The sequence below is a fragment of the Mucor velutinosus genome (assembly GCF_035048745.1).
Source record: "Mucor velutinosus strain NIH1002 chromosome Unknown tig00001544, whole genome shotgun sequence".
Taxonomy (NCBI): domain Eukaryota; kingdom Fungi; phylum Mucoromycota; class Mucoromycetes; order Mucorales; family Mucoraceae; genus Mucor; species Mucor velutinosus.
This window is the reverse complement of record NW_027041908.1, coordinates 1781421-1809194: the sequence shown is the minus strand read 5'-3', so window position 1 is coordinate 1809194 and position 27774 is coordinate 1781421. Positions and strand designations below refer to the sequence as shown.

Sequence of the window (27774 nt, the reverse complement as noted above, 5' to 3'; positions counted from 1 at the left end):
CTCTTTTCCATCCCCCTTAATATTTCTAAATAATAAAAAAAAAAAAGATAGCAGCATAAAAGTTACACATTTCTTTCTTGTTATTATACACAAATAATAACGCAGATGGAAAAAAATCTTGGTGGTAGTAGATTAGAAGATGATCCATCATCTTTGACATCGTTCAACTTTATACCAGAAGGAGATGAAGAAGGTTTGATATCCAAGATATTCTCCAAATTCAAGACGGCTGTCTCCTCTGGCTCAACGCAACAGTACACATCCCCATCTTCTTCAACACGTACGATATCGATTGTACTCTCAAATGAAAGTGGTATGATTACAGATCAAGTAGTACCTGAACAACATTTGGCAGAGCAGCAACAACAGCTCACTAAGACACCATCCAATACTTCATCTTCCGCTACAGATACCATTGTCCCTGTAGTCGCAGCAACTACTACTACACCATATCATCATGCTTCGACGTCGACAGGCGGCAACAGCAATAAGACAGATACAAATACCAGTATGGCCTCATCGCCGTTACATATACATACCCACAAATCCAATACTACTGCTGCCAGTGCAAATATTAATGCGAACAATGCGTCTGCGAGCACTTTATCCAGGACCACCACCAAAGAGGAAGATGACAGAGAGGCAACGCCTACGCCTCACTTGAAAAAAACGACAGCAGCCTCCAATGCCACTGCATCGACTCATACCATCACAGCAAAGACACCAACGCCAGCTTCACTGCCAAAGCAGCAACACTCTAAACACATCATCATTGACGAGGAACAAAACCAGCAACAGCGGATCCCTTCGCATATGATTATACCCCTAACCAAGACATCGTCTATTGACAGCGACACACAATCTGTTATGACGACGTTCTCTGTTTCCAACACCAACTCATTGAGCCGTATTCTAAATCGATTGCGAGGGGGAGAACCGGTGGACAGCAACAAGGATTTCTGGATGCCAGATGAACAGTGCAAAGAGTGCAACAATTGCAATGCCCCGTTCAATTTGTTTCGAAGAAAGCATCACTGTCGAACATGTGGTAAGAAAAAGCTTATTTCATTTAGTCAAGTCGAGTAAACTCACATGATAATCTTACAGGCAGAATCTTTTGCTCTAAATGTCTCAGTAACAGTATACATACAAGTCATTCACTTAGAGTATGCAACGATTGCTATAGTAAATTTATGGAAGGTTATCGAGCGGACGACACCATTTCATTGCACGATGGCTACTCTTACTCGTCCGTAGTAGTCGATGGATCATTGTCGTCGTCTTTACAACCACAACAACAGCAGTTACAAAAGTCATCCTTCTTGATACCTACCAGCGGTGATGATGATAGTAGTGATGAAGAACTAGAATTTGATCGTTCTACCAACAGCTTTGATATGCAGCGGCCGTTGGATATTCATTTCTCGCAATCGACATCGTCTCATCATACAGCCAGTGATTCCGATATAGGGTTCAAGAAGTTACTGACCAACACGTTTCTGAGAACCACGCCGAGATCAAGGACGAGTACCATGAATTCATTGGGCATTGATACGAGTTTGGCTACATTGGAGGGTGTGAGGCAGCAACAACAGCAACAGCAGCAAATAAACTCACCGATGCCATTCAGACGCAACTCGTTTCTTGTCACTCCAGTACATCATGACGCTGGCAATAGCAATCATCTCACTTACTTGCAACAGCAGCAATTGCAGCAGCACATGCTGATTCAGCATCATCACCAGCACCAACAACAAGGAGACTGTTACGACGGTAGTAATGGTAACGGCAATAACAGCAATGGTGGTGGTGAGGACGATGATCTAAGACGCAATCCGCGCAACCTACTGAATTTCTGGGGCACAGGAGAAAGACCTAGCTCAGGCATCTTTAACAACTTTTCCTATGAGGACTACCACATAGATTCACCTGTGCCGAAACCTATCTTGAGTACCAGCACAAGCACGGTCAACAAGACATCATCTTGGCTTATGAGACCCTCCAATGACCATCGATCCAACAGCATCATGCGTCGACGCTTGAGTCTGACAGAAACCAACAGTAATGGATTGACAGGCAATATAAGTAGCGGTAGTAGCAGCAATGGTGGCGGGAATGGAGGCAGTGGCAACAACAGCAACCTCAACAGTGGTAGTTCTACCTCTTCCACACGCCATATTCGAGTGCGCACCAAGAGTCTAATGAGAAACACACCGATTACCATGTCGTCGACAGACCATCATAGCGATAACAGCAGCACAGGCGGCTACGAGAGCCCTGCAAGCAACAGCAATCGAAACTCGTTTTACCAACCCCTAACGCCCTCCACATCTACGCCGACGACGCATACAGCTACTATTACCACGAATACCAAGAGCACCGCCACTACCAACAACGCGCCTGATTTGGACCAACTACGGGCCCAGATACTCTCCGTCTCTGCATCCACATCGCATCCTGTGACCGTAGCAACGCATCGTCAATGGGACCCATCCTTTATTTACCTCATGCGCAACATCATTACACATCTACTCAAGGAAGGTGGTTTGCCATTGGAGGATTGGGAGCAGGTCATGATGGAGCAGCTGTTGGTCATTGCAGATCAAGTGCAACCGCATATCCGGATCAGGGATACCTTTAATTTGAACCATTATGTCAAGATAAAAAAGGTGCCTGGAGGTCTACCCAAGGACAGTTTTTCGGTCAGTGGTGTCGTCCTGTCCAAGAGTGTAGCACACAAGCACATGATGCGTAAAATCAAAAACCCATCTATTTTGATCTTGAATTTTGATGTGGATGGGTTTGGTGGAGGTGGCAGCAGTAGTGGAGGAGGAACAAGCAATAATGCGCCTTACAACAACGCATCCTCTTCAGCTGCTTCAATTACTGGATTTCCAGACACAAACACACCCCGTCAAGAGTACCTCAAGTTTGATCGCTTATTGGCATGGGAAAAGGAGCACATGAATTCGTTGGTGTCCGAGATTATTGGACTCAAGCCCCATATTGTCTTGATTGCATCTCATGCACCTCGCACCATCATTGAACGTCTGAATCAAGCCAACATTGTCGTTGCTTACAATATCAAAAAGCAAAAGTTGGATGCCATTGCGCGATGTGCGGATGCTACAGTGTTCAATTACAAGAACGAGTTGTGGAATGCCAAAACCATAGTGCCTGGCAAATGCGGTCTATTCGAGCCATTGACAGTGATGCATGAATATCTGCCTAATCGACGCAAGACCTTCCTCATGTTTCATGAGTGTCCCAAGGAACGAGGTGCCACTATTGTCTTGCGTGGTGGCAGCCTCAAGACGTTAGCTACGGTCAAGTACATTATGAATTTCATGGTCAAGGTGGCGAATAATATCAATTTGGAGGCACAATTGAGAAAGGATTTTATTGAATTGCGTCGATACAATCAACCTACCATGTATGAGGACTACTGCAATAACCATGCTGCTGCTGCCATTGGATTCGACGAGGGTGGTATAATGGACATGGGCGGTGATGATGATGATTCTTCCACTTTGCATCAGCATCCCATCAGATCAACCACAGGAGGCAGATCCACCACTGTATCCTCCTATCATCAAGAAGGATCTTCATCAGAACCCGTTACCATGGATACGCAAAGTGTGTCTGCACTCTCTGTTGCTGAATCTCAAATCACGGTTAATACAGTCGACATCAATGCTGCCAAGAAGAAGTCGCAACAGCAATATCAGCAAGCAACGGTCATTGTAGAAGACGATGATATATGTTTGACAGCCATCAACCTCGTCTTGAAAAAATATCAGACAACCACCTTGTCTATCTCGCCCGGTGTGACACTCCCTGTACCTCACATTTTGCTGAAATTGAGAGAATCACAAAAAAAACTGATTGGGTTGATCCGTGAGCGATTGGGCATTCACATTACAGGCAACGTACTGGCAGACAATTCGAGTGCAGCAGCATCACCAACATCACCTCTACCTACTGCTGCTGCTGATCCAGAAAAGCAAGCACTGAGCAACAACAACAACAACAACAACAACAAGCCCGTCATTCCCCCTATCCCGACAGATCTCATGTTGATGCATGATTATCTCAAGGCATTTGACGCTTACTTGGATCATGACTTAGAATACCGTCACTACCAAGATCTTCATCTGCAATGCTGGTTGCTGTTCAAACGCTACATTGGCGACATTCATCTGTACTTGACACCTGTGCATCACCAGCAAATCATTGTGCGTCGTACCACCAACCCCATGGATAATCACAGCTTTCCTTGTGAAAAGGCTATGCTGGATCCGTACGACTATTACAATCCCATGGGCGACTGTACGCTGGGACAATACATTCTGAATTCCATCAAGGATGCGTATACAAAATGCAGTTCTAAAATGTGCGGTGGGCTCATGATCTTCCACGACAGAACCTATTCGCATGGTAATGCACAGATCAAGGTGCAAGTGTTCTTGGAGGACGACAGTGGCGGCGAGGATGAGCTAGTGGAGGAGAAGATTGATATCAGCCGTGACGAGTACTTGCGCAGAATACCCATCTTGATTTGTACGCACTGCAACTTTTGTAATGTTACACATAACTGGAAACCAATGTCTGATCTGCTGCAGAGGTACTCGTTTGGCAAGTTCCTGGAGCTCTTGTTTTACCAGTCTGAATCCATTCCTCTATACGGTCATGGGGACCATGCAATGCCCGATGGTAGTGGCTACTTTGGTGAGGAGGAAGACGGCCATGACTCAGGTCTGGGATGTCCGCATGGCTTCTATCGCGACCACACCATCTCATTTCGCTATCAAAACTTGTCTGTCAATTTCACGCATGCCATGGTGCAAGTAGTCGAAGTCAATCCTCCACCACTGCACTTACGGTTCAGCTCCAAACAACAAATGGCTTTGAAAGATGCCTCACTGGATTCCACACGATCCAAGATTGCCAAGTTCTTTGACTCCATAATTGAAAGAAATAAGGCCTTCTCGTACGACATTGTGCAACCCAACATGGTGGATCTCTGCAAAGAATACCTTCAGGAACTCTCTCAAGAAGCGCTCAAGAACAAAAAGAATCTGCTACAAAAGCTGCAAATGGAGTATGCTACCAGTGCACCTACGGATACACTGCAGCTCAACAATGTGCTGGCCGATCTTCAGAATCATGCAGTAACTTGGGACCTAAAATACATTGATTTTGCTAGACGGTTTGTTCGACCTGAGAGAGAGCTGAGAAGATTGACAACCAACCATTTGCGCAAGATGTTTCCCGCAGAGAGTCTATACAACAGTAGCAGCAATACACCCGTTGTCTCCAATTTAAATCTGCGTACAAAACGTGCTATTGAAGCTGCTGATTTACCCCTGCTGGATGTTGGATTGGATCAGGAAGCTTGCATGGTGCCGTACGGTGTGTCGGGTAGTGTTACCTCGTCTTCTGTGGAAGACAATGAAGCTGTCAATCTTAGCTTCAAGGATCAACCTGGATTGGGTGAATCGCCTACAGAGTCTTATCCTTGGCACGACGAGCTTAAAAGGTTTGATCAGATGTTTATGCAAGATGACCCAACGAGTCAACATGATATGGCGGCGGGCAACAGCTATAGCAGTACACAGATGAACAGCAGCAACAAAGAAGGACAACAGCAGCGGCAGAAGCTCAATAAAAAATACAGCGTAGACAGCTATCAGGACCTTAGTATTCGCAGCAAACAACCTTCCTCTCCTCAAAAGATGTCCAGTGTGGATGACTTGGAGGAGGATACACGAGACCTGGACCCCAGTGTAGCTCGTCGTTTGTCATTGGAACTGATGAAGGATGCGCCCAAGAAGAAAAAGGAGGCCGAAGACAAGATACTCAAGGAACAACAGCAGAAATTGCAACAGCAGAAAGACGAGGAGAAGCGTAAAAACTATCTTGAGGCTTCTAGGATTCTGGAGTCGAGTCAAACTGCAGATACACCACCTTCAGCTACCACACCACCCTCGACACCCATGACAGAGTCTTTCTCCATGGTCGCTAAACCGCTGATTCAAGATTCAAGTCAGTCTCGATTGATAAGGCAGGCAGCTGCATTACCCATCTTATCCTCTACTGCCTATAAGCGATTGGCTGGTTTATTGCCTGATCCCATGGTAGGCAAATCAAAGAGCTCCCCATCACCAGGAAACTATCTCCCCATACAACAACAGAAAGCGACTCCCATTCAAAGACTGCTGGATAAAAGTGCTCAGAAGAACAAAAACCGTAAATCTCAATTTTATGAGTCGTCATCGAACCATTTCATGGAGAATTCTGCTCAACAAATGGGAGCCCTGCCACAGCAGCAAGACGCATTTCCGTATCCAAACGCACAACCAACAACAGCGGCGGCAGATGGCCCAACACCACAAAAACCTGCGTTTTATCGTGGCTCTCCTTATACTGCTAAAATGCCAGAAAGATCTTCCATTGCGTATCGATATGGATTCATGTCTGGACTCAACAACAACAAGATGCCAATGGCAGAGAGAAGACTTGGCGCTGCGAATATCACACACCCTGTCAGTAGTGCCTTGGCTGCGGCACAAGCGGCGCAAAGGGCTACTGCCACTGCTGCTACTACTACTGCTGCTGCATCTGCTTCTGCTTCAACGTCCAAATCAAAGGCCTCGTCATCATTCACATCAGCGTCTTCTTCTACTGATACTACTATCACTACAACTACAAAGGAAGCGCAAATGCAAGATATATCTATTGCAAGACCGAGATCAAGAACCATGGCCATTGTAGGCGGATCCTCAAACAACCTGCTACAGCAGCCATCCTCCAGCAGACTTCGTGTGGGTGGTCGTATTCCAGTTCCTACAAGCGCAACTCATTTACTACAGTATCCTGGCGCAAATTCGGTCAATGCCACTTTGGGTATTACAGCGAATAGTAACAGCAAAGGCAGCAGCAACCACAAGTTTGCATACAACAACAACAGCAATATATCTCACTTGCCTGTGCCTATTGCATCGCCTCATCATCCAAATAGTCAATACACAAGACATCACCGAAAACTATCCGATGGCAAGATCTCAACAAGAACCATGCGCCAAAGATTACCGAGTAAAGCATCACTTGAACCATATACCAAGATCAAGGAAATGACAGAGGACGATGGTGATGATGATGATATGGATATTGACCGCTCTTCTGTATCCTCTTCTTCATCTTCCTCCTCGTCTTCTGCTGCTAGTTTCGATGATGATGATTTAGGAGACGGTAGTACAGTGTCATTGATGGATGAATCTGCCTGCCAAGAAGGTATTTTGGTGGTGAAACCTACCTCGAATGACGATGAACAAGACGAACAGGACATGGACGATGAATTGGTTCCATTTCAGCACAATACATTCTCATTGACAAGCACAGATGAATACGATGAATCCTTGGGCCGTGAAATCGTGCCCAGTATCATTGAATTGGAGCAGTTTCATAACGAGCACCAACTACAATTGTCCACAAACACGTTGCCCTTTTTGAGTTTGGAGTGTGGTATGGTGGTGGATAAAAAGCAAGAAGGATTGGAGTTGAAAGGGTCTACTGCCATGATGGAAGCAGCCGTATTGCTCAAATCATCTAGCGTTGGTTTAGGTGTGTAACTTTGAATGAAAAGCGAGCTTTGACTCATTATCTTTACATAGATTGGTCGACAAATACCAGTGGGAGAAATTCTATTATGAAAGCCATTACCTACGTTCTTGCAGAGAAGAGTATCAGCAATTTGACGCCTTTAGAGTATCCATTGTAAGTGCCTCGTGTCGACTAAAACACTCGAACCATGTTCTGACATTTTGACTACATAGCTCTCCCAATGAGCATATATTTGCAGACTCCAACATCTTGGTGAGAGAAGACGAACCAAGTAGTATCATCTCCTACATGCTAGGCAGTACATTTTACAACGAGAAATTGCAAAGAAAACAAGAGTTGAGAATGTCAAAGGCCGAGATTTTTAACACGAACAACAAGGAGAAATCTGCAGATGCAACTACGGAAAGTAAGCCATTCTTCTCGGAAATGTTTCCCGAGACAGATGAAAGAGAAAAACCATGGCGATTCAGTAAGTTGCTCAAGACACAAGTAGGAAAAATGTACATTTACAAGGGACAACATAGGTTTTCAGGGCGGATCCACTAGCTTTTCATGCAAGATCTACTTTGCAGAACAGTTTGATATGCTACGAAAGAGCTGTGGCTGTGACGAAATCTTTATTTCTTCGCTCGCAAGATGCACTCCTTGGGATACGGCTGGTGGTAAATCAGGTTCCATCTTTTTAAAGACTAACGGTATATAAAAGTACAAAACGAGATGGCAAAAAACGGACAAACTCACATGTCTTGATAGATCAACGGTTCTTGATCAAACAGATTTCGAAATATGAAATGGATGCATTCCTAGGCTCCGCGAACAAGTATTTTTTATATATGTTTAACGAGGTTTTTGACAAAGGAGTAAGTTACAGAGCGCCTGGCATTTGTAAAGCGTTTTGAGATACTAAAACCGTTGGCGTACAGATTCCTACTGTTTTATGCAAGATTTTCGGTCTGTATCGAATCGGCTTTTACAACAATGTCAGTGGAAAATCAATGAAGATGGACATCCTGGTCATGGAAAACTTATTTTATGACACGTCTGTTAAGAAAGTGTTTGATTTGAAGGGATCCATGAGAAACAGATATGCTGAAAAGACAGGCAAGGATGTAGAGGTGTTTTTAGATGAAAATCTGGTTGAAGGTAAGTGTAGCATTTCTTTACCCAGCGTTTTTACCATTGTTCTAAATCAAATTTTCATCATGGCAGTCATCAGCAAGAACCCACTCTATATGCGAGTCGATACGAAATGCAATTTATCGGATTCGTTATACAATGATACACAATTTCTACTGTCACTGGATGTCATGGATTATTCTCTGTTAGTTGGATTTGATGAAGACACAAACGAAATCATTGTTGGCATTGTCGGTAAGCTGTGGCGTAAGATTGTATACGCGTTGATTTGTGTGTACTAAATGTGCATATTGTAGACTTCATCCGCACCTTCACTTGGGATAAAAAGCTCGAAAGCTGGGTCAAGGAATCAGGCATGTTGGGAGGTGGAAAAAAGGATCCTACCATCGTGTCCCCAAGAATGTATAGAAAACGTTTCAGATCTGCAATCGATCTCTATTTCTGCATGATCCCCGACTTTTGGACACATATTTTGGATTAATAAACTATATTAATGATAGCTTGATCCACTAAAAATATATTATTGTGCATAATAACATTAACATCATTTTGCTTGTATACTTTGAACTTAATCGCCCAAACCTAATTGCAAACTTTCTTTTTCTCAGCAAGTCCTATACATACGTCCTAGTATCGAAACTCAAATAGAAAGGCTACCCCTGAATTCTGTTTGGTATATTCACAAAGAGAAATGGACAAGAGTGCTTTACTACTCAAAATAAAAAGAGCCAGATGGCCCAGAAGATGATGCACCAGAAGAGAAAACCCCAACTCTTCATAAGCAACTGAACAGGCTGATGATTTAAGCTGACTGTGGAATGCATCCACTATGATCTGCATTCCGACAGTTCATCCAGTTACCAGATTTAGATATAAACTGTATGTACACTGGATTAGATGTGCGATATCGATTTATACTATAAGAAGATATGGACTTCAGATACGCTAGTACTATACAGTAAGATTCATATTCTATAAGACATAGGCTATAGATGGTACCACGGACATGAATGGCGCTATAGACTTATACTTGTATTCCGACATTGACTACGGATGTTTACCATATCTGGACAAGCACCAAGATTAATTCAATATGAGCTTGTTGCTTCAGATGTGCACTTTATGATCCACGCTATAAGACACATGCTTATATCCGTGATACTAGCTACAGATACTTTATGTACTACAGACTTGTACTATATATGAGACATGCTATAGACATGCATACAATATGCTATAGACATGCCATATATCCAGATACATGCTAAAGATGTATGCTCAGCGATATACACTCAGATATGTACTATTGATATAGACAAAGAAGACTGCACCTATCGGATACATGCTACTAGATCGATATTAATTATCCTTATGGAAAGGATAGATCAGGGTACTTCGGATGAGAGTCTAATTATTCATCCAGGCAAAGCTATATCATGATTAGCTTGCTGGAGTTGTCTTTTAGCATGATTAGACATTAGTTGATCTGAGTTGACTTATTTGTTATTCTAATTAATAGAACTTTTATCCATTGTTATAGTATATAAGAAGGATCATCTACCTGGCCAGTAGAGAGACTTCAGTTTACTTTACACCTGTCAGTTTGATAATAAAACATACCTTTATCAAGTTGACATTACTGTTTTTTTATTCTTTTTTTTCCGTGAATTTTAGTCTATCAAGCCTCAAATTCCACACTGACAACACTCATCGATGCTGTTGACGAGCCAAGCACTTTATGGTCTGCTATTTTTTGAAAGTAGATCAACTGATAGCTAAGCATACCGCTCTCCTTGGGCGAGAAAGCAATCCGCTTCGTCTCTGACACTTGTTTCCGTAAGAGGCGGCCGTCAGAAGGGGGAAGCGGCTTCGATTTGCAGATCCTTCCATCGACTGAAAGCTAAAGACGTGAGGCAGCTATCCGACGACATGTGGGTCAAACATGTATTTTACTGAAGTTAGTCGTTGATCTTCTCGCTTTTATTATACCGTTTACCGACGCATATAAATGTATAAAATTTTGGCTCACAGATATTTAAAAATCTCGATGTTTTCATACGAGAGCATTTTTCTTTGAGAAGGTCAAGGTGCTCACTTGAAAGCATCAAATAGGATTCTACATAAAGACATCTATGTTCTCGAGAACACTTGCTGGGTCGTAGTGCTATATCAACAGCCGATATGGCTATGATGGCGATCTGTCAATCGAGTTAATAAAGCTGCTTCTGCCATACCCCAAATTTAATGAAGGCTAATTCTCATTGTAGCATTTTTTTTTAATAAATAAATCTTAATCAATATTGCACGGTTTGAACAGCAAGAAACAAAAAATAGAGTCAATTGTTACCATATTGTAGACTACTACCGGATCTAATAGTACCAGTAGCCATGTATTTTGCAGATTAACAAATGTCATAGAGATTATAAACAATCAGACCCATTATATACACCATATAAATTACAGATTCATGATGTCAAATCCGCTCAAACTCATTTAGTCATGCTCAGATCCAACATAACTGAAAGTATCTAGTCCAACTTTATTTAGACTTACCGACGACATATCTAATATTTGTTAATAATTTGAAAGTAGCAATTTATTAAGGTGATTGAGTATAAATAATGTAGCTGCAACAACAACGTAAACATCGCTTTGCTAAAGTAGTAGCTAATTTATCAGAAATAAATTATTTATAAAAAAAAAGAGTATGAAATTAATCAGGTAAAGAATATTGTTTATTACATTGAAAATTAGAGGGTTTATATACTATTCGAATTGAGGGATTTGATGTGAGGATAAGGTATTAGATGGGTTGATTTGGGTGATAGGATAATAGATCCAATCCATTATCCTGAACATGCCATGATATGGATCGTAACTGAATCCTGTTTCATGTCAAAGTTTATGATCTGATGTGACCGGTGCTTGAACTGCTTGTTTCTACGCATTTGGAGATCCGGTTTAGAAAATGATACATCAGTACACATGCGAAGGCCAAACGGAGATTGAATCTTTATTGTTCTGGATGATGGTCCATGAGTTTTCTAAATCTATTATCGACCTAAAACTGTTTGATTCTTGATAGTAAACACCCTTTCAAACTTATATGAAACTTGTAGAGAATTCAAAGCAGAATACAATGGTATTTATATCAAGTCTCTGGTGTACATTGTTCACCAAATATTTGGTACAATTGTTTTTGCAATTTTTTAACTGCTTTCTAAAGATTAATTACTATCTTTCATCAAAACATATTGTTAAGCATTACTAATCATTGTAGACCAGAACATATCCTACCGAATGAGCTATTGCTTGAAGCTCTGGCATAACTCTGTCATGAAATATTGACAATATTGTCCTGACCAAAAAAAGGTCACCAGATTTTTTGCTTGCTATCACAGGCAGATTTTGAAGCAAAATCAATGATTTTGCATGCTACCATTTTTTGAACATACCTCGACAAATAATAACCGGATTCGCACAAAACAAAGACCATTCAATAGCTCTACATTAGATCCATCATAATGTAAGGGTTTCAAGTACCAGATGTACGTTTTCTTTATAAATTTGCTGAAAAATATAAATTTTATGAGCTACAAGCTGATATATTCAACAAGGTGCTAGATAACTAAAGTCATACAAATGAATGTATCAGTAAATTATCAGTTTATCATTCTGTGCAAAATTAAGACGATCCTTTACTGAATGAATTGTGTGGTCCCATTTATATCTTTGTGAATAATGTCAAATCCTGAGGTGTAAAGACAAGTGTGATGATCCAGTAGATTGTCGTAATTGATATGTGTAGATAGTCTACAGTTAAGTGTAATTGTAACCGCTCTTGTATGTCATTGAATTAAATGGTATTGTTTCAGTAATAGTCATCCTACTAGTTGACTATTTGTTGGGTCTTGATGTGCGTGTAGACTGTAGTTTGATGTGCGTCTAGTAGTGTATGTAAAAACCGATGGGATGTTGATGGGTTGTATTAGGTGTAATATAATGGATTATGATGTGAAATGCATCAAATGAAAATAAGAAACCAAATTTACTGCTTTATTATGGCTTTTCACGTTTGCTTCCTTAGGGTTATTATACCTGTTTAAGGTCAAGGTTAGCAAATGTTGCCTTGACACCACAAATCACTTAATCCACAGCTAAGTATAGCAGGTATAACATTATTAAAATTAGATGCAGTGTGTTCTTGGGACAAGGGCTTGCAGTCTCTAATTTGCTACTACGACGCTTTTATGTTCAAGGCTTCCAGTATTTATTACTTGCCCATTCATCTCGCTACGCTCAATGTCGGCGTCGCCCTGCGGGCTCTCATCGAAGCCGTTTTAAATCAGACATTATAACATTTTGGTATATCAAGTAGATTTTAAACAATTTATTATTATTAGTTAGTAACAGAAAGATTGTATCAGAGCCAGGAGGAGGAGAGGAGGTATCTCCCTTAGTATCCTTTTTGCTTACGCTGATATTAAACAAAGCCTATTTTTGGGACAATGCGAAAGAAATTCAAATTTTATGCAGTATTCGTATATCACAAATGCCATTTTTTGATAATAGAATTGTCATATCATTCACTGCTGCTGATGCTCTTAATAAGATGGCGACATAAAGCTGGTCATAAGTAAATAAAGGACTTGTGTAAGATTTACAGCGACTTTTTTTTTTGAGATGTTGACATTGCAAAAGGCTCGCTTGTAACAAAAGCACCCAAAAAAGTGCTTCGGTTAAGCAATTACCCTTTCAATTCCATGATCCTCATTTAATCAACATCGCAATCATCATTATCATCAACAGAAAAGCATTTAGGTCAGCCATCAGCAATGCCGCCGCCAAAATTAATTCAACCTCAGCTTATTTTTTTCTGCTCAAGATTGGGCAGATTTCGCCTTTTTTCGACTTCTTTAATGTATCTTTTGGTATTCGACTATATGAACTGTGATGATCACCCTACGCTTCCTAATACATTCTTGAAGTACTTTTCAAGGCGCTTCCGATGGTGCTAACTGTAATAAGTGTTTTGATTGAAACTATTGAGCAATTCAATAAAATCTGAAATGAGGTTTTTAGCAAAAATAGCCATATTTTGTATATGAAAGCCTCATAACAGTGGTTTCAAAGGTTGCTATGGATCGAGAGAAACATTTTGATTTGATATATGCCATAGTAAAAGTCTTTATTTTCAAGGCGAAAAATGCGATCCTTTGATTTTCGTAAAAAAACTATGAGGGGTACCTCATGCTTTTTGGTTGATTTTTGGCCATATTTTTTAGGTTTTCAAAAAGTTGAGCAAAGGTGTCGGAAAGTTACTACTACTCAAGTGCAATTGTTTGGCGTTATTCCGGTGGCTCAGAAATGTCTACATGTCAAGATATGAAGGCTTGGAAACTGTCCAATTTGGTTATATTTTGCTTTATGGCTTTTATTTACACGGCATGAACCACATCTTTAGTAGCTAAAGCCGTCTGGAAGGGCAGTTCTGCAACCTGTGCAGCTTGTAATTTCAACAGGAGACATATTGATTTTGTAAGACTAATTCATACGAATTTTGATGCCCTATGTTGCTGGTAAGCTTATTATTAACAATGCAAATGAGAACCCGAATTTGCTGCTTGAACACTATAGTTGTACACCTTTGCTTGGCTACGGTATATTCGATCAGGACTAATATCAACAAATGTTGAATTAGATGCAATATCACTACACTTGACGACGGTGTCACCCTGCGGGCTGTCGCCGTAGACATTCCAAATCATTAACAGTAATAAACACAGCTATAAATGTAGGTTTTAAACAATCCATTATTAATAAAGAAGGAGAGAAATCGAATTTACTACTTAGATACTACGATTTTGCATATTCGCTTCGCAACAATCAAGCCCTCGTATAGATCAATACTATGAAAGGCTGGACTGGATTATATGTGAATACAACACGTAGAAAGACATGGCTTACAAATTTACTGAGTTTATTAAAGATGCATGCATTGAATACCCCAAAGAGTAGCACACATTATTATGTTGCCTTTGTTGCAGAAGCGGGCCCATACTGTTTAATTTTATTAATAGGATGCTATCTATTGCACGGCATGAGATAGTAAAAAGATAACATACATGAAAAATTGTCTTTTAATACTATCTATACGATACAACGTTTGCCACAATATTCATTACATACTGTTTCTCAATCGCTTGATGACCGTGTGGAATATACAAAATAATCCAATCAGACTGCAGATAATAATCTTCATAAACTGCTACTGTAGTGGAATTAGGTTCTCGAAACTTTGTGGTACTATATTCGCTTTTACTATGCCATCGCGTTGTTGAACAGTTCGTAATATATGAATGTTATTTTGAATGTGTACTAGAGCTGATTCGTTTAAAAGTTACTGGCAGATAAATGTAAAGTTATCAAAAAGTTTCCGCATAGAATGTTACAAAGTGTTTTTTTATTTAATGGTGTTGTGAGTATAAGTAACAGATTTAGATAAATGTATATGTCTCAGCAGTATAAGTGAGAAAAAAAAATAACCTTTATTATTTTTGATATTCATATTAACTATAAAAGTTACTAACAAAGTCTGTGTGCACCTGTGTCGTGTGTATAGGTATAGTTTTAGAGTAGACTTAGATAAATGTATATAAAAGAATAGAATTGAGATATAAGATGATCTTTATTGTTTTGCAAACTAAGTTGATATTTATACTAAATTAAAAAAAGTTACACACAAAGTCTGTGTGTACCTGACACCTGACAATGAAAAAAAAAAAGGGGGGGGAGCTTGCTTCTTTTATACTGACGCTGAAAGCTCACGTCTGGGCCACACTTCTTTATATAAAGACGCTGATGGTCTCACGTCTGACATTTAACGAACATTGAATTCTTATATATGGTGAGAAAATCTTAGTATTGCCAAATTGTGGTTTCTTTTAAATATATCACATTTTCATGGGTAAGAATGTAATGAATTGAAAAGTTTGAAATTGATTTGATCGAATTGACTATTCCCAATAACGGAAAATAATTTAGTTAAAATGTAATGGCAGAAGGTTCTTTAAACTATTCCGGTAATATGAGTATTGCTGGTTGCTGGCTAGCAAATTCAGAGTGAATTCTTTTGGAGTTGTACTGTATAAACGTGCATTCAACTACTATCAAGGTAAGCTCTAGGCCATGGTATGGTATAGCACCACGGAGGTTTCATATATCGGATACTGGAAAATATGAACACAAAAGCGCCATCGTAGTTAATCAGAGATTAAAGGCTCTTCTTCCAAGAACATAGCGTATCTGATCAAGTGATTTCTTGTTTGCTATTTGGCTATGGATTGCGTGATATGTTGTTTCAAGGCAACACTTGTTGGTATCATTGACCTTGAGGGGGTTATACCGTAGTCAAACGAAGGTGAATGGCCATTACAGTCAAGCATTTAATCCAACTGTTGTTAGCATTAATTTATATAAGGTTTTATCTAGGGAGGCGAAGGTGCAATACCAAAATAGTATTCAAGCATCTGGCCCAATACATGATAACAGCGATTTTAAAGGTGGTTTTACCGTAGCGAAGCCAAAATGTAAAGGCTTGGTGTTTAAATAGCATATTCGGTTTCTCATTTCCATTATCATTTTGAATTGGTTTTACAAGCTCATCGTCTATCAATCCATGACAACTGGGAAAGAATTGTACCTGTGGAATACATCCACTATGATCTGCATTCCGACAGTTCGTCCAGTTACCAGATTTAGATATAAACTATATGTACACTGGATTAGATGTACGATACCGATTTATACTGTAAGAAGATATGGACTTCAGATACGCTACTAGTACTATAAGGTTCATACTATATAAGATATAGGCTATAGATGGCACCACGGACATGGATGACGCTATAGACTTATACTTGTATTCCGACATTGACTACAGATGTTGACTATATCTGGATAGGCACCAAGATTAATGCAATATGAGCTTGTTGCTTCAGATGTGCACTTTATGATCCACGCTATAAAACACATGCTTATATCCGTGATACTAGCTACAGATACCTTATGTACTACAGACTTGTGCAATATATGAGACATGCTATAGACATGCCATATATCCAGATACATGCTAAAGATGTATGCTCAGCGATATACACTCAGATATGTACTATTGATATAGACTAAGGAGACTGTACCCATCGGATAATACATGATACTAGATCGATATTAATTATCCTTATAGAAAGGATAGATCAGGGTACTTCGGATGAGAGTCTAATTATTCATCCAGACAGAGCTAAATCATGATTAGCTTGCTGGAGTTGTCTTTTAGCATGATTAGACATTAGTTGATCTGAGTTGACTTATTTGTCAATCTAATTAATAGAACTTTTATCCATTGTTATAGTATATAAGAAGGATCATCTACCTGGCCAGTAGAGAGACTTCAGTTTACTTTACACCTGTCAGTTTGATAATAAAACATACCTTTATCAAGTTGACATTACTGTTTTTTTTTATACTTTTTTTTCCGTGAATTTTAGTCTATCAAGCCTCAAATTCCACAATACCAGCCAAGTTATCAACTGAAATGGCTTGTTGGTATACAAGCATGGTTGCTGAACAAGGCCGTTTAACTTGGTCCGAATTCCGTACAGCAGTTATCAACAAGTATGGTCGATCAAGCATTGATATGAGAGATGCGGCAAGAGAGCAGTTGGAGCGACTAGTGTATCAACAAGGAGAGGCTTTCAATCAATTTGTGGACAAATTCCAACAATTGCGCAATCAGGCTGAAATCCAGGATGAGGATTGTATCGTTCGTTATTTGATCAAGGCCCTTCCAGAAGAGTTGGCGAACTACACCAAGTATTCTCTCAATACCAATTCTAATAAGGAGGAGATCACCGTGGATTTGGTGGTCAACAAGATAACAGCTATCTACAACGCTCTGTTTAAGGACAAGTGGGAAAGAGAACGTGAAAAAGCAACTCCAGTAACATCCTCCGCCTCAATTTTGAATAACAATAGTGCTAGCAAGTGTTTAGGATATAGATCATCTCTGAGAGGCAAATGTATTAGGCGTCGTATATTACATAAGAGGATCTGAGAATGAGCTGAAATGCATAGTAGAAGTGAGAGGTCTTTATTCAAGCAGCACGAAGGAACATGAGTGGTGCCATCAAATGGCTAATCTATATCCTGGTTCCTGGAGAATGGTAGCCTATGGCCTTTCGTCCCTGGAAGTGGGTTTCAATTCCGACAAATGTTCTTCCGTCAAAGCTATTAGGAAGAACACTCTATCCTGGATTATCTTTGTTGTTTATCCTTGACTGGTGGTTCATGAGTTCTGATGCAGCACATCCTCGTTACTGGTTCGAGGCTTATACAATTATCCCGCATTCAAGATCAAGGTCCTATTGCTGCGGCACTGTCAAATAACTATAAATACCTTTGATATCTACACTAGTTTTGATCCCTATTCAATCTTGGAATAACATAATAAATATATTCAGTTCTAATTGTATTTACTCTGTCTATATTTCGTTATTCTAAACACCAAGGTCACCAGTCACTCACCCAAACGATGCATGTATCATCCGAATGCCCACAATCATCGCACCAAGGATTGCAAAGCATCTGACAGCATGAAAAAACGAATCGATGAGGCACAAAGGAAGTTTGGTGAGGTCAACACTCGTATTTGTCACGATTGCAAGGAGTCAGGATGGACTCCAGCGCACAGGGCCGTGTGCAAGATGAAGAATAATCAACCAAGATTTCGAAGTAAGGTCGTCAAGAAGACGATCGTCCCTGTGCCCAATCAGCAGACTGATTACAACTCTGATGACAATATGGATACAGATACGGAATCCGACGAGCAGAACATGACCTTCGCAGCCATGAGCATTAAAGATTGTGAGTATCAATACATGAATGAACCACCTCGCAATTTACTAAACAAAAACTCTATTATTTTGCCAATTACTTTAGAGGGCAACGACATCAAGGTTCGAACCTACTTTCTTTTGGACACAGGTTCCCCATTTAGTTGTCTCTCCCCCCAAGTTAGCCAAAATATTAGAAGTGAAAATAAATAAAGACATTAAAGGCATCATTAAAGCTTGTAAAAAGGACACTGTTATTGATAGAATTGGTTCTACAGAAGAAGACATTAAGATTACATATAATTCTCGCCAATGTTACTCTAAATTTGAGATTTTTGATATCTTTAGTAACATTGATGTGGTAATTGGTATGGATTTGATCATGCAAATTGGCATTACAATCTCCAACATGGCGATGGATTGGGATGATGATAATAACCCTGAGATTCCTACAATTGATCCAAATCCCTACACTCCTAATGATTCTCCTTATGGTACAGAGGCAGAGAGAGCTCAGTTCATGAAAGAAATTGAACCGTACATTGAGGCCAACAAAAACATTGATCCTAAGGCATATTGCAATATACCAGGTAGTACCCTAGAGTTGCATAAATTGAAAGATCATGAAAACAAAATGTATAAACCTCAATGGCCCCTGGAAGAAAAGTTTTTACCAACTATTGAGGAACAAATGGCTACATGGATTAGGAATGGTTTCATTCAACCAGCACCACCTGGAACGCCATACAACTCACCTATATTCTGTGTACGTAAAAAGACTAGCACTGGTGAGTATGCTCCTGGTGTTTATAGAGTAGTTGTGGATTGCAGAGCTGTCAATGCTGCATTAGATCCAGACAAATCCGATCGATTCCCACTACCTTTGATTAGCACATTACATAGAAAGATGTCAGAACACGCTATATTTTCGGTGTTGAATCTTTCACAATGTTTCCATAGTTTTAGGCTAGCAAGCGCTTCTCGCAAATATGTTTCATTTATCGATCCAACAACTGGCCTGCAATGGAGCTTCAGGAACTGCCCCCATGGGATTACTACCAATTAGCTCATTTGTACAAAGGTATCTGACTAATTTGTTCTCTGATCTAAGCTCTGTCACCACCAATTTTATAGACGATATCACGGTGCACACGGTGTACACAGAAGCAGACATGGAAACACATTTAAAATACGTCAAAATAGTTATTGATTGGTTAAAAAAGGCTAATCTCAAGATAAATCACGCAAAGACTCATTTTGCTCAGCGTAGCATTAATATATTAGTGTTAAGCACAAAGAATAAAAGGATTATTATTTGTAGCTTATAAAAAATGTTCGATATTATAAAAACAAGAAAAGACTTATTTGAATAAGATCAGACACAAAAACTAAAGATTTATTGATGAAGACAAGAGTTATTCTATTTATACTAAGTTCTGAATGCCAAAGTAGCAATTTATCTTGTACAACGCTTATCACATCTGGTGAACCTCAGTATTTAGATAGCTGAGATGCACTTCACTTATCATAGCTTGTCCATGTTGTTGCACAACACAGACATATCTACCCATCAAGAATACCTTAATCTTTATAGACAGTTGTAGCCCTTCTGGCACAACAATTAGGCTTTTGCCTATCCGAGAAAAGGTTGGCCTTTGATTCTCGTAAAGTAAGCAATATTTTAGATTGGGATCCAAAGGTCGCTAACAGTAAAGAACTTCAATCTCGGTTAGGATTGGTAAATTACTTTAGTAGCAATCTACCTCGTTTGTCTACTTTAACCGCACCATTGGATGCCATTAAAAATACTCCAGATATTGACAAGGAATGGACAGAGGATCATACAACTGCCATGACCAACATTCAACAATTGCTTGTTAGTAACCCTATCATTCCAGCACCTAATTTAGCCTATCCATTTTGCCTTGTCGCTAATGCTAGTTCATATGGCATTGGTGCCTGTTTATATCAAGTTATCAAAAAGCGTATTTACTATAATGGCTTCATCGCCCATAAACTATCTGCCAGTGAGCAACGCTATGGGTCATCCAAGCGTGAGCTTTTGGCAGTGGTTTATGCTTTTAATAAGTTTCGCCAATGGTTACGGGGTGAAAAGTTTCATTTATTCTTGGATAATCGTGGTCTATTGTACCTACATTCTCAAGAGAAACTTACTCGTATGATTGAGAACTTTTATGATACAATTTTTGAATTTCACTTTGATATCACATACTGTATGGGTATGGACAATATTCTAGCAGATCGGCTTTCTCGCATCTTTGTACCTGGTACAAAGAAGCTGGAGGGGTGTGGTTCTCTCGCTAGAAGAGCTACTGTTATTAAACGGATATTAGATCCAATCGAGCCTACAAATGATAAAGACCTTCATGAAGCTAAGAAGCAAAAGAAGGGTATTAAAGCAAATGACATTATTTTACAGCCTTTCAACCAGAGTACTCAGGGTACCAAAATTAATGATACTGAGAATAATGCTAATAAGGAAAATACAAACAGTAACACAGTAAGCAGTGCACTCACAGAAACTGCAAATTCTGACAGCAAGGACAATAAAGAATTGTGCATTTATGCATCACATTTGGACATTTATGAAGTACCTAAAAGTGAAGAACAAAAGCAAGAACTATTAGAAAAATCTCACCTTTTAGGACACTATGGAATCACTGCTATGGAGCAGGTTATACATGAAGATTACCAAATGCATTGGAAAGGGCTCAGAAAAGATATTGAACGATATGTCAAGAACTGTAGCAAATGCAGGATATTTAACATAGGAAGACATGTATATCATCCATCAAAGAATCATACTGCGGATTCTGTTGGAGATCATTGGGCTTTTGACCTAGGCACATTTGATGTTACTACTCCTAGAGGTAACAACTTTATCTTGGTAGCAATGGATCTATTCTCAAGATTCATTGTATTACGGGCGTTTCCAAACAAAACTGCAACAACAGTTGCTAAAGAAATTGTCTCTATTTTTAGTCTTTTTGGTTACCCAAAAATCCTTTCTCATGATAAAGGTAAGGAGTTCAGTTCTCAATTACTAGAGAGCATTGCTGCCAATGCAAAGATAGAGCAAAGGCTTTCACTTCCATGGTGCCTGTTAGGCAACAGCGCTTGTGAAGCCGCGGTCAAGAGCTCAAAGACCATCGTCATTAACATGCTGGATGGATGTGCCGAAAATTGGGATTTGTATCTTGATGGCACAGACTATAGCTTAAATTTACATAAATCAAGGCTACACGGCATGAAACCATTTGTTGTCATGTTTGCCAGGCTTCCTAATGAATTAAAAGACTATTCTGATGTTGAAATGAGTCTTCCAGAACAAACATTAAATGCCAAGGCCTTGAAAGACAAGATCAAGAGAATTGACAAAATTCTTGTACCTGCAATCAAGGAGCAGATTGTCGAATCACAGAAAGCTGACAATGCTTATTTTATGAAGCGACACAAAATTCTAAAGAACCCATTCCCCATAGGAGCTTCTGTCATGATTAAGAATGTAGAAAGTAAGAACAGTAAAACTGACCCTAAATACGAGGGCGTGTTCTATATTCATGGTTATACAAAGAATGGCAGTTACATTCTAAAAGATGAAACCGATACATTCTTATCAAGAGATGTTCCTACATCTCACATTAAATTGATGAACGAGAATTCACCTCCTCCAGAACCTGCTGATAAACGTTATGAAGTTGAGGCTATCCTCAAACATAAGGGTAAAGCGCCTAACTATCAATATCTCGTTACTTGGAAGGATTACGATTGTAGTTATGATTCATGGGAAACTCCAGAGTTGTTTGATTCAAGACAACCTATCAAACAGTACTGGGCGAGAGTAGGAGCACCTGAAAAGAGCTCTGGTAAAAGGCAAAGAGTACCTAAATCAATCAACAAAAGATCGGTTGCAACGCGTGAAGAGAGATCTACAAAGAGACATGCGCGGTTGATTGAGAATAGACAACCATCATCTTTATAGATGTTTGTCAATAGATTCTGCCTTTTTCCCTTGTAAATTACACTGGTATTTTTTCCAATTGGCATGTTTGGTTTTCAATGTATAGAGGTTTTTACTGGCGAATCAACGATTCCATCATGCAGCAACTTCGTATGAAAGCATAGGGAACATACATTTTTTTCTTTTCTTTTTTTTTTCACGGTTTATCACTTACATCACAAGCACTAATCAAGAGGTGCTATCTTATGGTTTCGCTATCGACCTAGGGTCTCCAAGCTGGTGTGGGGTAGTGATGTATCATTTCTAAACCGGATCTCCAAATGCGTGGAAACAAGCAGTTCAAGCACCGGTCACATCAGATCATAAACTTTGACATGAAACAGGATTCAGTTACGATCTATATGATGGCATGTTCAGGATAATAGATTGGATCTATTCTCCTATCACCCAAATCAACCCATCTAATGCCTTATCCTCACATCAAATCCCTCAATTCGAATAGTATATAAACCCTCTAATTTTCAATGTAATAAACAATATTCTTTACCTGATTAATTTCATACTCTTTTTTTTTATAAATAATTTATTTCTGATAAATTAGCTACTACTTTAGCAAAGCGATGTTTACGTTGTTGTTGCAGCTACATTATTTATACTCAATCACCTTAATAAATTGCTACTTTCAAATTATTAACAAATATTAGATATGTCGTCGGTAAGTCTAAATAAAGTTGGACTAGATACTTTCAGTTATGTTGGATCTGAGCATGACTAAATGAGTTTGAGCGGATTTGACATCATGAATCTGTAATTTATATGGTGTATATAATGGGTCTGATTGTTTATAATCTCTATGACATTTGTTAATCTGCAAAATACATGGCTACTGGTACTATTAGATCCGGTAGTAGTCTACAATATGGTAACAATTGACTCTATTTTTTGTTTCTTGCTGTTCAAACCGTGCAATATTGATTAAGATTTATTTATTAAAAAAAAATGCTACAATGAGAATTAGCCTTCATTAAATTTGGGGTATGGCAGAAGCAGCTTTATTAACTCGATTGACAGATCGCCATCATAGCCATATCGGCTGTTGATATAGCACTACGACCCAGCAAGTGTTCTCGAGAACATAGATGTCTTTATGTAGAATCCTATTTGATGCTTTCAAGTGAGCACCTTGACCTTCTCAAAGAAAAATGCTCTCGTATGAAAACATCGAGATTTTTAAATATCTGTGAGCCAAAATTTTATACATTTATATGCGTCGGTAAACGGTATAATAAAAGCGAGAAGATCAACGACTAACTTCAGTAAAATACATGTTTGACCCACATGTCGTCGGATAGCTGCCTCACGTCTTTAGCTTTCAGTCGATGGAAGGATCTGCAAATCGAAGCCGCTTCCCCCTTCTGACGGCCGCCTCTTACGGAAACAAGTGTCAGAGACGAAGCGGATTGCTTTCTCGCCCAAGGAGAGCGGTATGCTTAGCTATCAGTTGATCTACTTTCAAAAAATAGCAGACCATAAAGTGCTTGGCTCGTCAACAGCATCGATGAGTGTTGTCAGTGTGGAATTTGAGGCTTGATAGACTAAAATTCACGGAAAAAAAAGAATAAAAAAACAGTAATGTCAACTTGATAAAGGTATGTTTTATTATCAAACTGACAGGTGTAAAGTAAACTGAAGTCTCTCTACTGGCCAGGTAGATGATCCTTCTTATATACTATAACAATGGATAAAAGTTCTATTAATTAGAATAACAAATAAGTCAACTCAGATCAACTAATGTCTAATCATGCTAAAAGACAACTCCAGCAAGCTAATCATGATATAGCTTTGCCTGGATGAATAATTAGACTCTCATCCAAAGTACCCTGATCTATCCTGATCTATCCTTTCTTTAATGATAATTAATATCGATCTAGTAGCATGTATCCGATAGGTACAGTCTCCTTAGTCTATATCAATAGTACACATCTGGGCGTATATCTCTGAGCATACATCTTTAGCATGTATCTGGATATATGGCATGTCTATAGAATATCGTATGCATGTCTACAGCATGTCTCATATATACTACAAGTCTGTCGTATATAAAGTACTAGCGGATCTATCTCGCTACGCTCGATGACGGCGTCGCCCTGCGGGCTCTCACCGAAGACGTTTCAAATCAGAAGAGATAGTAAAACTCTGCTATAAAAGTACATTTTAAACAATGACTATATTAGGCATGAAGCCTGATTTAAACGTCAGAAATTTGGAGGTACAAATCAATATTTTTTATGAAGCATTTACGTTATATTATTATAAGACTTCTGGTTTACTACATCCTCCGTCCGAGTTGCATTTTCTGGCGACAGAACTGTGATACCATTCGCGGATGCTGCTCTTGAGATGGCGACACAGAGCTGGCCATGCGTAAACACAGGACTTTTATGAAATCTACAGCAATTTTTTTGAGAGGTTATCATTGCAAAAGACACCTGTTGTGCCAGAAGGGCTACAACTGTCTATAAAGATTAAGGTATTCTTGATGGGTAGATATGTCTGTGTTGTGCAACAACATGGACAAGCTATGATAAGTGAAGTGCATCTCAGCTATCTAAATACTGAGGTTCACCAGATGTGATAAGCGTTGTACAAGATAAATTGCTACTTTGGCATTCAGAACTTAGTATAAATAGAATAACTCTTGTCTTCATCAATAAATCTTTAGTTTTTGTGTCTGATCTTATTCAAATAAGTCTTTTCTTGTTTTTATAATATTGAACATTTTTTATAAGCTACAAATAATAATCCTTTTATTCTTTGTGCTTAACAACACCTATATAGGGAAAAACTCGCAAAACAACCAAATAAAAAAGGATTCAAGCTAATCGATTGTTCTTTCAAATTCATGATCCCCAATTAATCAGCATCGCAATCATCATTGCCATTAACAGAAAGGAATTTTGGTCAGCCAGCAGCAATGCCGCCGCCAAAATTGATTCACACTCAGATTATTTTTTTCTGTTCAAGATTGCACAGATTTTGGCTTTTTTCGACTTCTTTCATCTATTTTATGACATTCGACTATATAATCTCTAATGATCATCCTACGCTTCCTAATACACTCTAGGAGTACTTTTCAAGGCGCTTCCAACGATGCCAAGTAAAATAGATGTTTTGACTGAATTTAATGAGCAATTCCAAAAAATCTGAAACAAGGTTTTTGGCCAAAATGTCGAAATTTTGCATATAAAGACCTCATAAAAATGGTTTCAAAAGTTGCTTTGGGTTGAGAGAAACATTTTGATTTATTATGTACCATAGTAAAAGTCTTCATTTTCAAGGTGAAAGATGCGATTGTTTGATTTTCAGAGAAAATCATGAGGTATTCCTCATGCTTTTTGGTCGATTTCTGACCATGTTTTTTGGGTCTTTAAAAAATTGAGCAAAGGCGCCAGGAAATTACTACTACTCAAACACAATTGTTTGGCATTATTCCGGTGACTCAAAAAGGTCTACATGTCAAGATACGAAGGCCAGAAAGTTGTCAAACTTGGCTGTATTTTTGCTTTATGGCTTTTATTTACACTTCATGAATTACATCTTGGGTTGCTGAAATTTTCCGGAAGGGTAGTTGCGCAGCCTGTGCAATTTTTAATTCGAATACGAGGCATATTGATTTTGTCAAAGCTAATTCATGCAAATTTTGATGTGTTATGTTGCTGGCAATAAGCTTATTAACAATTGAAATAAAAACTTGAAATTGCTGCTTACTACTATATACTATGGTTTTGCATATTCTCTTCGCTACAATCAAGCCCTCATATAGATCAATGTTTACCAAGTGTTGGATTAGACGCATAACTACCTTGGCCTTGCACTTTTGATTTGCTACGGTATACCCCCCCCTATATCTCAATACTACCTAATATTTGATTAGATTCTTTACACCTTTGCTTCGCTAAGGTAAACCTTCCCTATAAATCAATGTCATCAAGTGCTAAGTTAGATGCATTGTTATGTTCTTGGTGGAGAGGCCAAGCCCCTCCACCAAACCCCCTCCCCATTGCCGGCTTCGCCGGTGGTTATGCCCACCTTTGTTCTGGCTTTCAATACTATCAAACTTTTAAAGGATACGATTGGCTTGTCTACTTTTTTTCATAGTTTTCCAGTATATATATTTTAGATTAGTGATCTGTAGTACATAAAGTATCTGTAGCTAGTATCACGGATATAAGCATGTGTCTTATAGCGTGGACCATAAAGTGCACATCTGAAGCAACAAGCTCATATTGCATTAATCTTGGTGCCTATCCAGTTATGGTAAACATCCGTAGTCAATGTCGGAATACAAGTATAAATCTATAGCGCCATTCATGTCCGTGGTGCCATCTATAGCCTATATCTTATATAGTATGAATCTTATAGTACTAGTAGCGTATCTGAAGTCCATATCTTCTTACAGTATAAATCGGTATCGTACATCTAATCCAGTGTACATATAGTTTATATCTAAATCTGGTAACTGGACGAACTGTCGGAATGCAGATCATAGTGGATGTATTCCACAGGTACAATTCTTTCCCAGTTGTCATGGATTGATAGACGATGAGCTTGTAAAACCAATTCAAAATGATAATGGAAATGAGAAACCGAATATGCTATTTAAACACCAAGCCTTTACATTTTGGCTTCGCTATGGTAAAGCCACCTTTAAAATCGCTGTTATCATGTATTGGGCCAGATGCTTGAATACTATTTTGGTATTGCACCTTCGCCTCCCTAGATAAAACCTTATATAAATTAATGCTAACAACAGTTGGATTAAATGCTTGACTGTAATGGCCATTCACCTTCGTTTGGCTACGGTATAACCCCCTCAAGGCCAATTATACCAACAAGTGTTGCCTTGAAACAACATATCACGCAATCCATAGCCAAATAGCAAACAAGAAATCACTTGATCAGATACGCTATGTTCTTGGAAGAAGAGCCTTTAATCTCTGATTAACTACGATGGCGCTTTTGTGTTCATATTTTCCAGTATCCGATATATGAAACCTCCGTGGTGCTATACCATACCATGGCCTAGAGCTTACCTTGATAGTAGTTGAATGCACGTTTATACAGTACAACTCCAAAAGAAT

General features: G+C 39.1%; 4 protein-coding genes across 4 annotated transcripts; all 4 read left to right on the top strand.

Moving 5' to 3' along the window:
- Positions 1-105: 105 nt before the first annotated feature.
- Positions 106-9241, top strand: ATC70_005882 (uncharacterized protein; the record flags this gene model as incomplete). The annotated part of the gene is made up of 9 exons (XM_064825165.1): positions 106-1048; positions 1108-7623; positions 7674-7776; positions 7836-8092; positions 8148-8318; positions 8377-8483; positions 8547-8766; positions 8833-8994; positions 9057-9241. 9 exons carry the CDS (start codon positions 106-108, stop codon positions 9239-9241), a joined length of 8664 nt encoding a protein of 2887 aa, XP_064680542.1.
- An 8134-nt stretch (positions 9242-17375) lies between these two features.
- ATC70_005881 (Cation_ATPase_N domain-containing protein) lies at positions 17376-17873 on the top strand (the record flags this gene model as incomplete). Its single annotated transcript, XM_064825164.1, has 1 exon — positions 17376-17873. The coding sequence occupies one exon, from the start codon at positions 17376-17378 to the stop codon at positions 17871-17873; it is 498 nt and encodes a 165-aa protein (XP_064680541.1).
- A 538-nt stretch (positions 17874-18411) lies between these two features.
- On the top strand, positions 18412-19717 carry ATC70_005880 (uncharacterized protein; the record flags this gene model as incomplete). Its single annotated transcript, XM_064825163.1, has 2 exons — positions 18412-18802; positions 18849-19717. The coding sequence occupies 2 exons, from the start codon at positions 18412-18414 to the stop codon at positions 19715-19717; spliced, it is 1260 nt and encodes a 419-aa protein (XP_064680540.1).
- Positions 19718-20503: 786 nt separating this feature from the next.
- Positions 20504-22654, top strand: RPA2_1 (DNA-directed RNA polymerase I subunit rpa2; the record flags this gene model as incomplete). The annotated part of the gene is made up of 1 exon (XM_064825162.1): positions 20504-22654. The coding sequence occupies one exon, from the start codon at positions 20504-20506 to the stop codon at positions 22652-22654; it is 2151 nt and encodes a 716-aa protein (XP_064680539.1).
- Positions 22655-27774: the final 5120 nt, after the last annotated feature.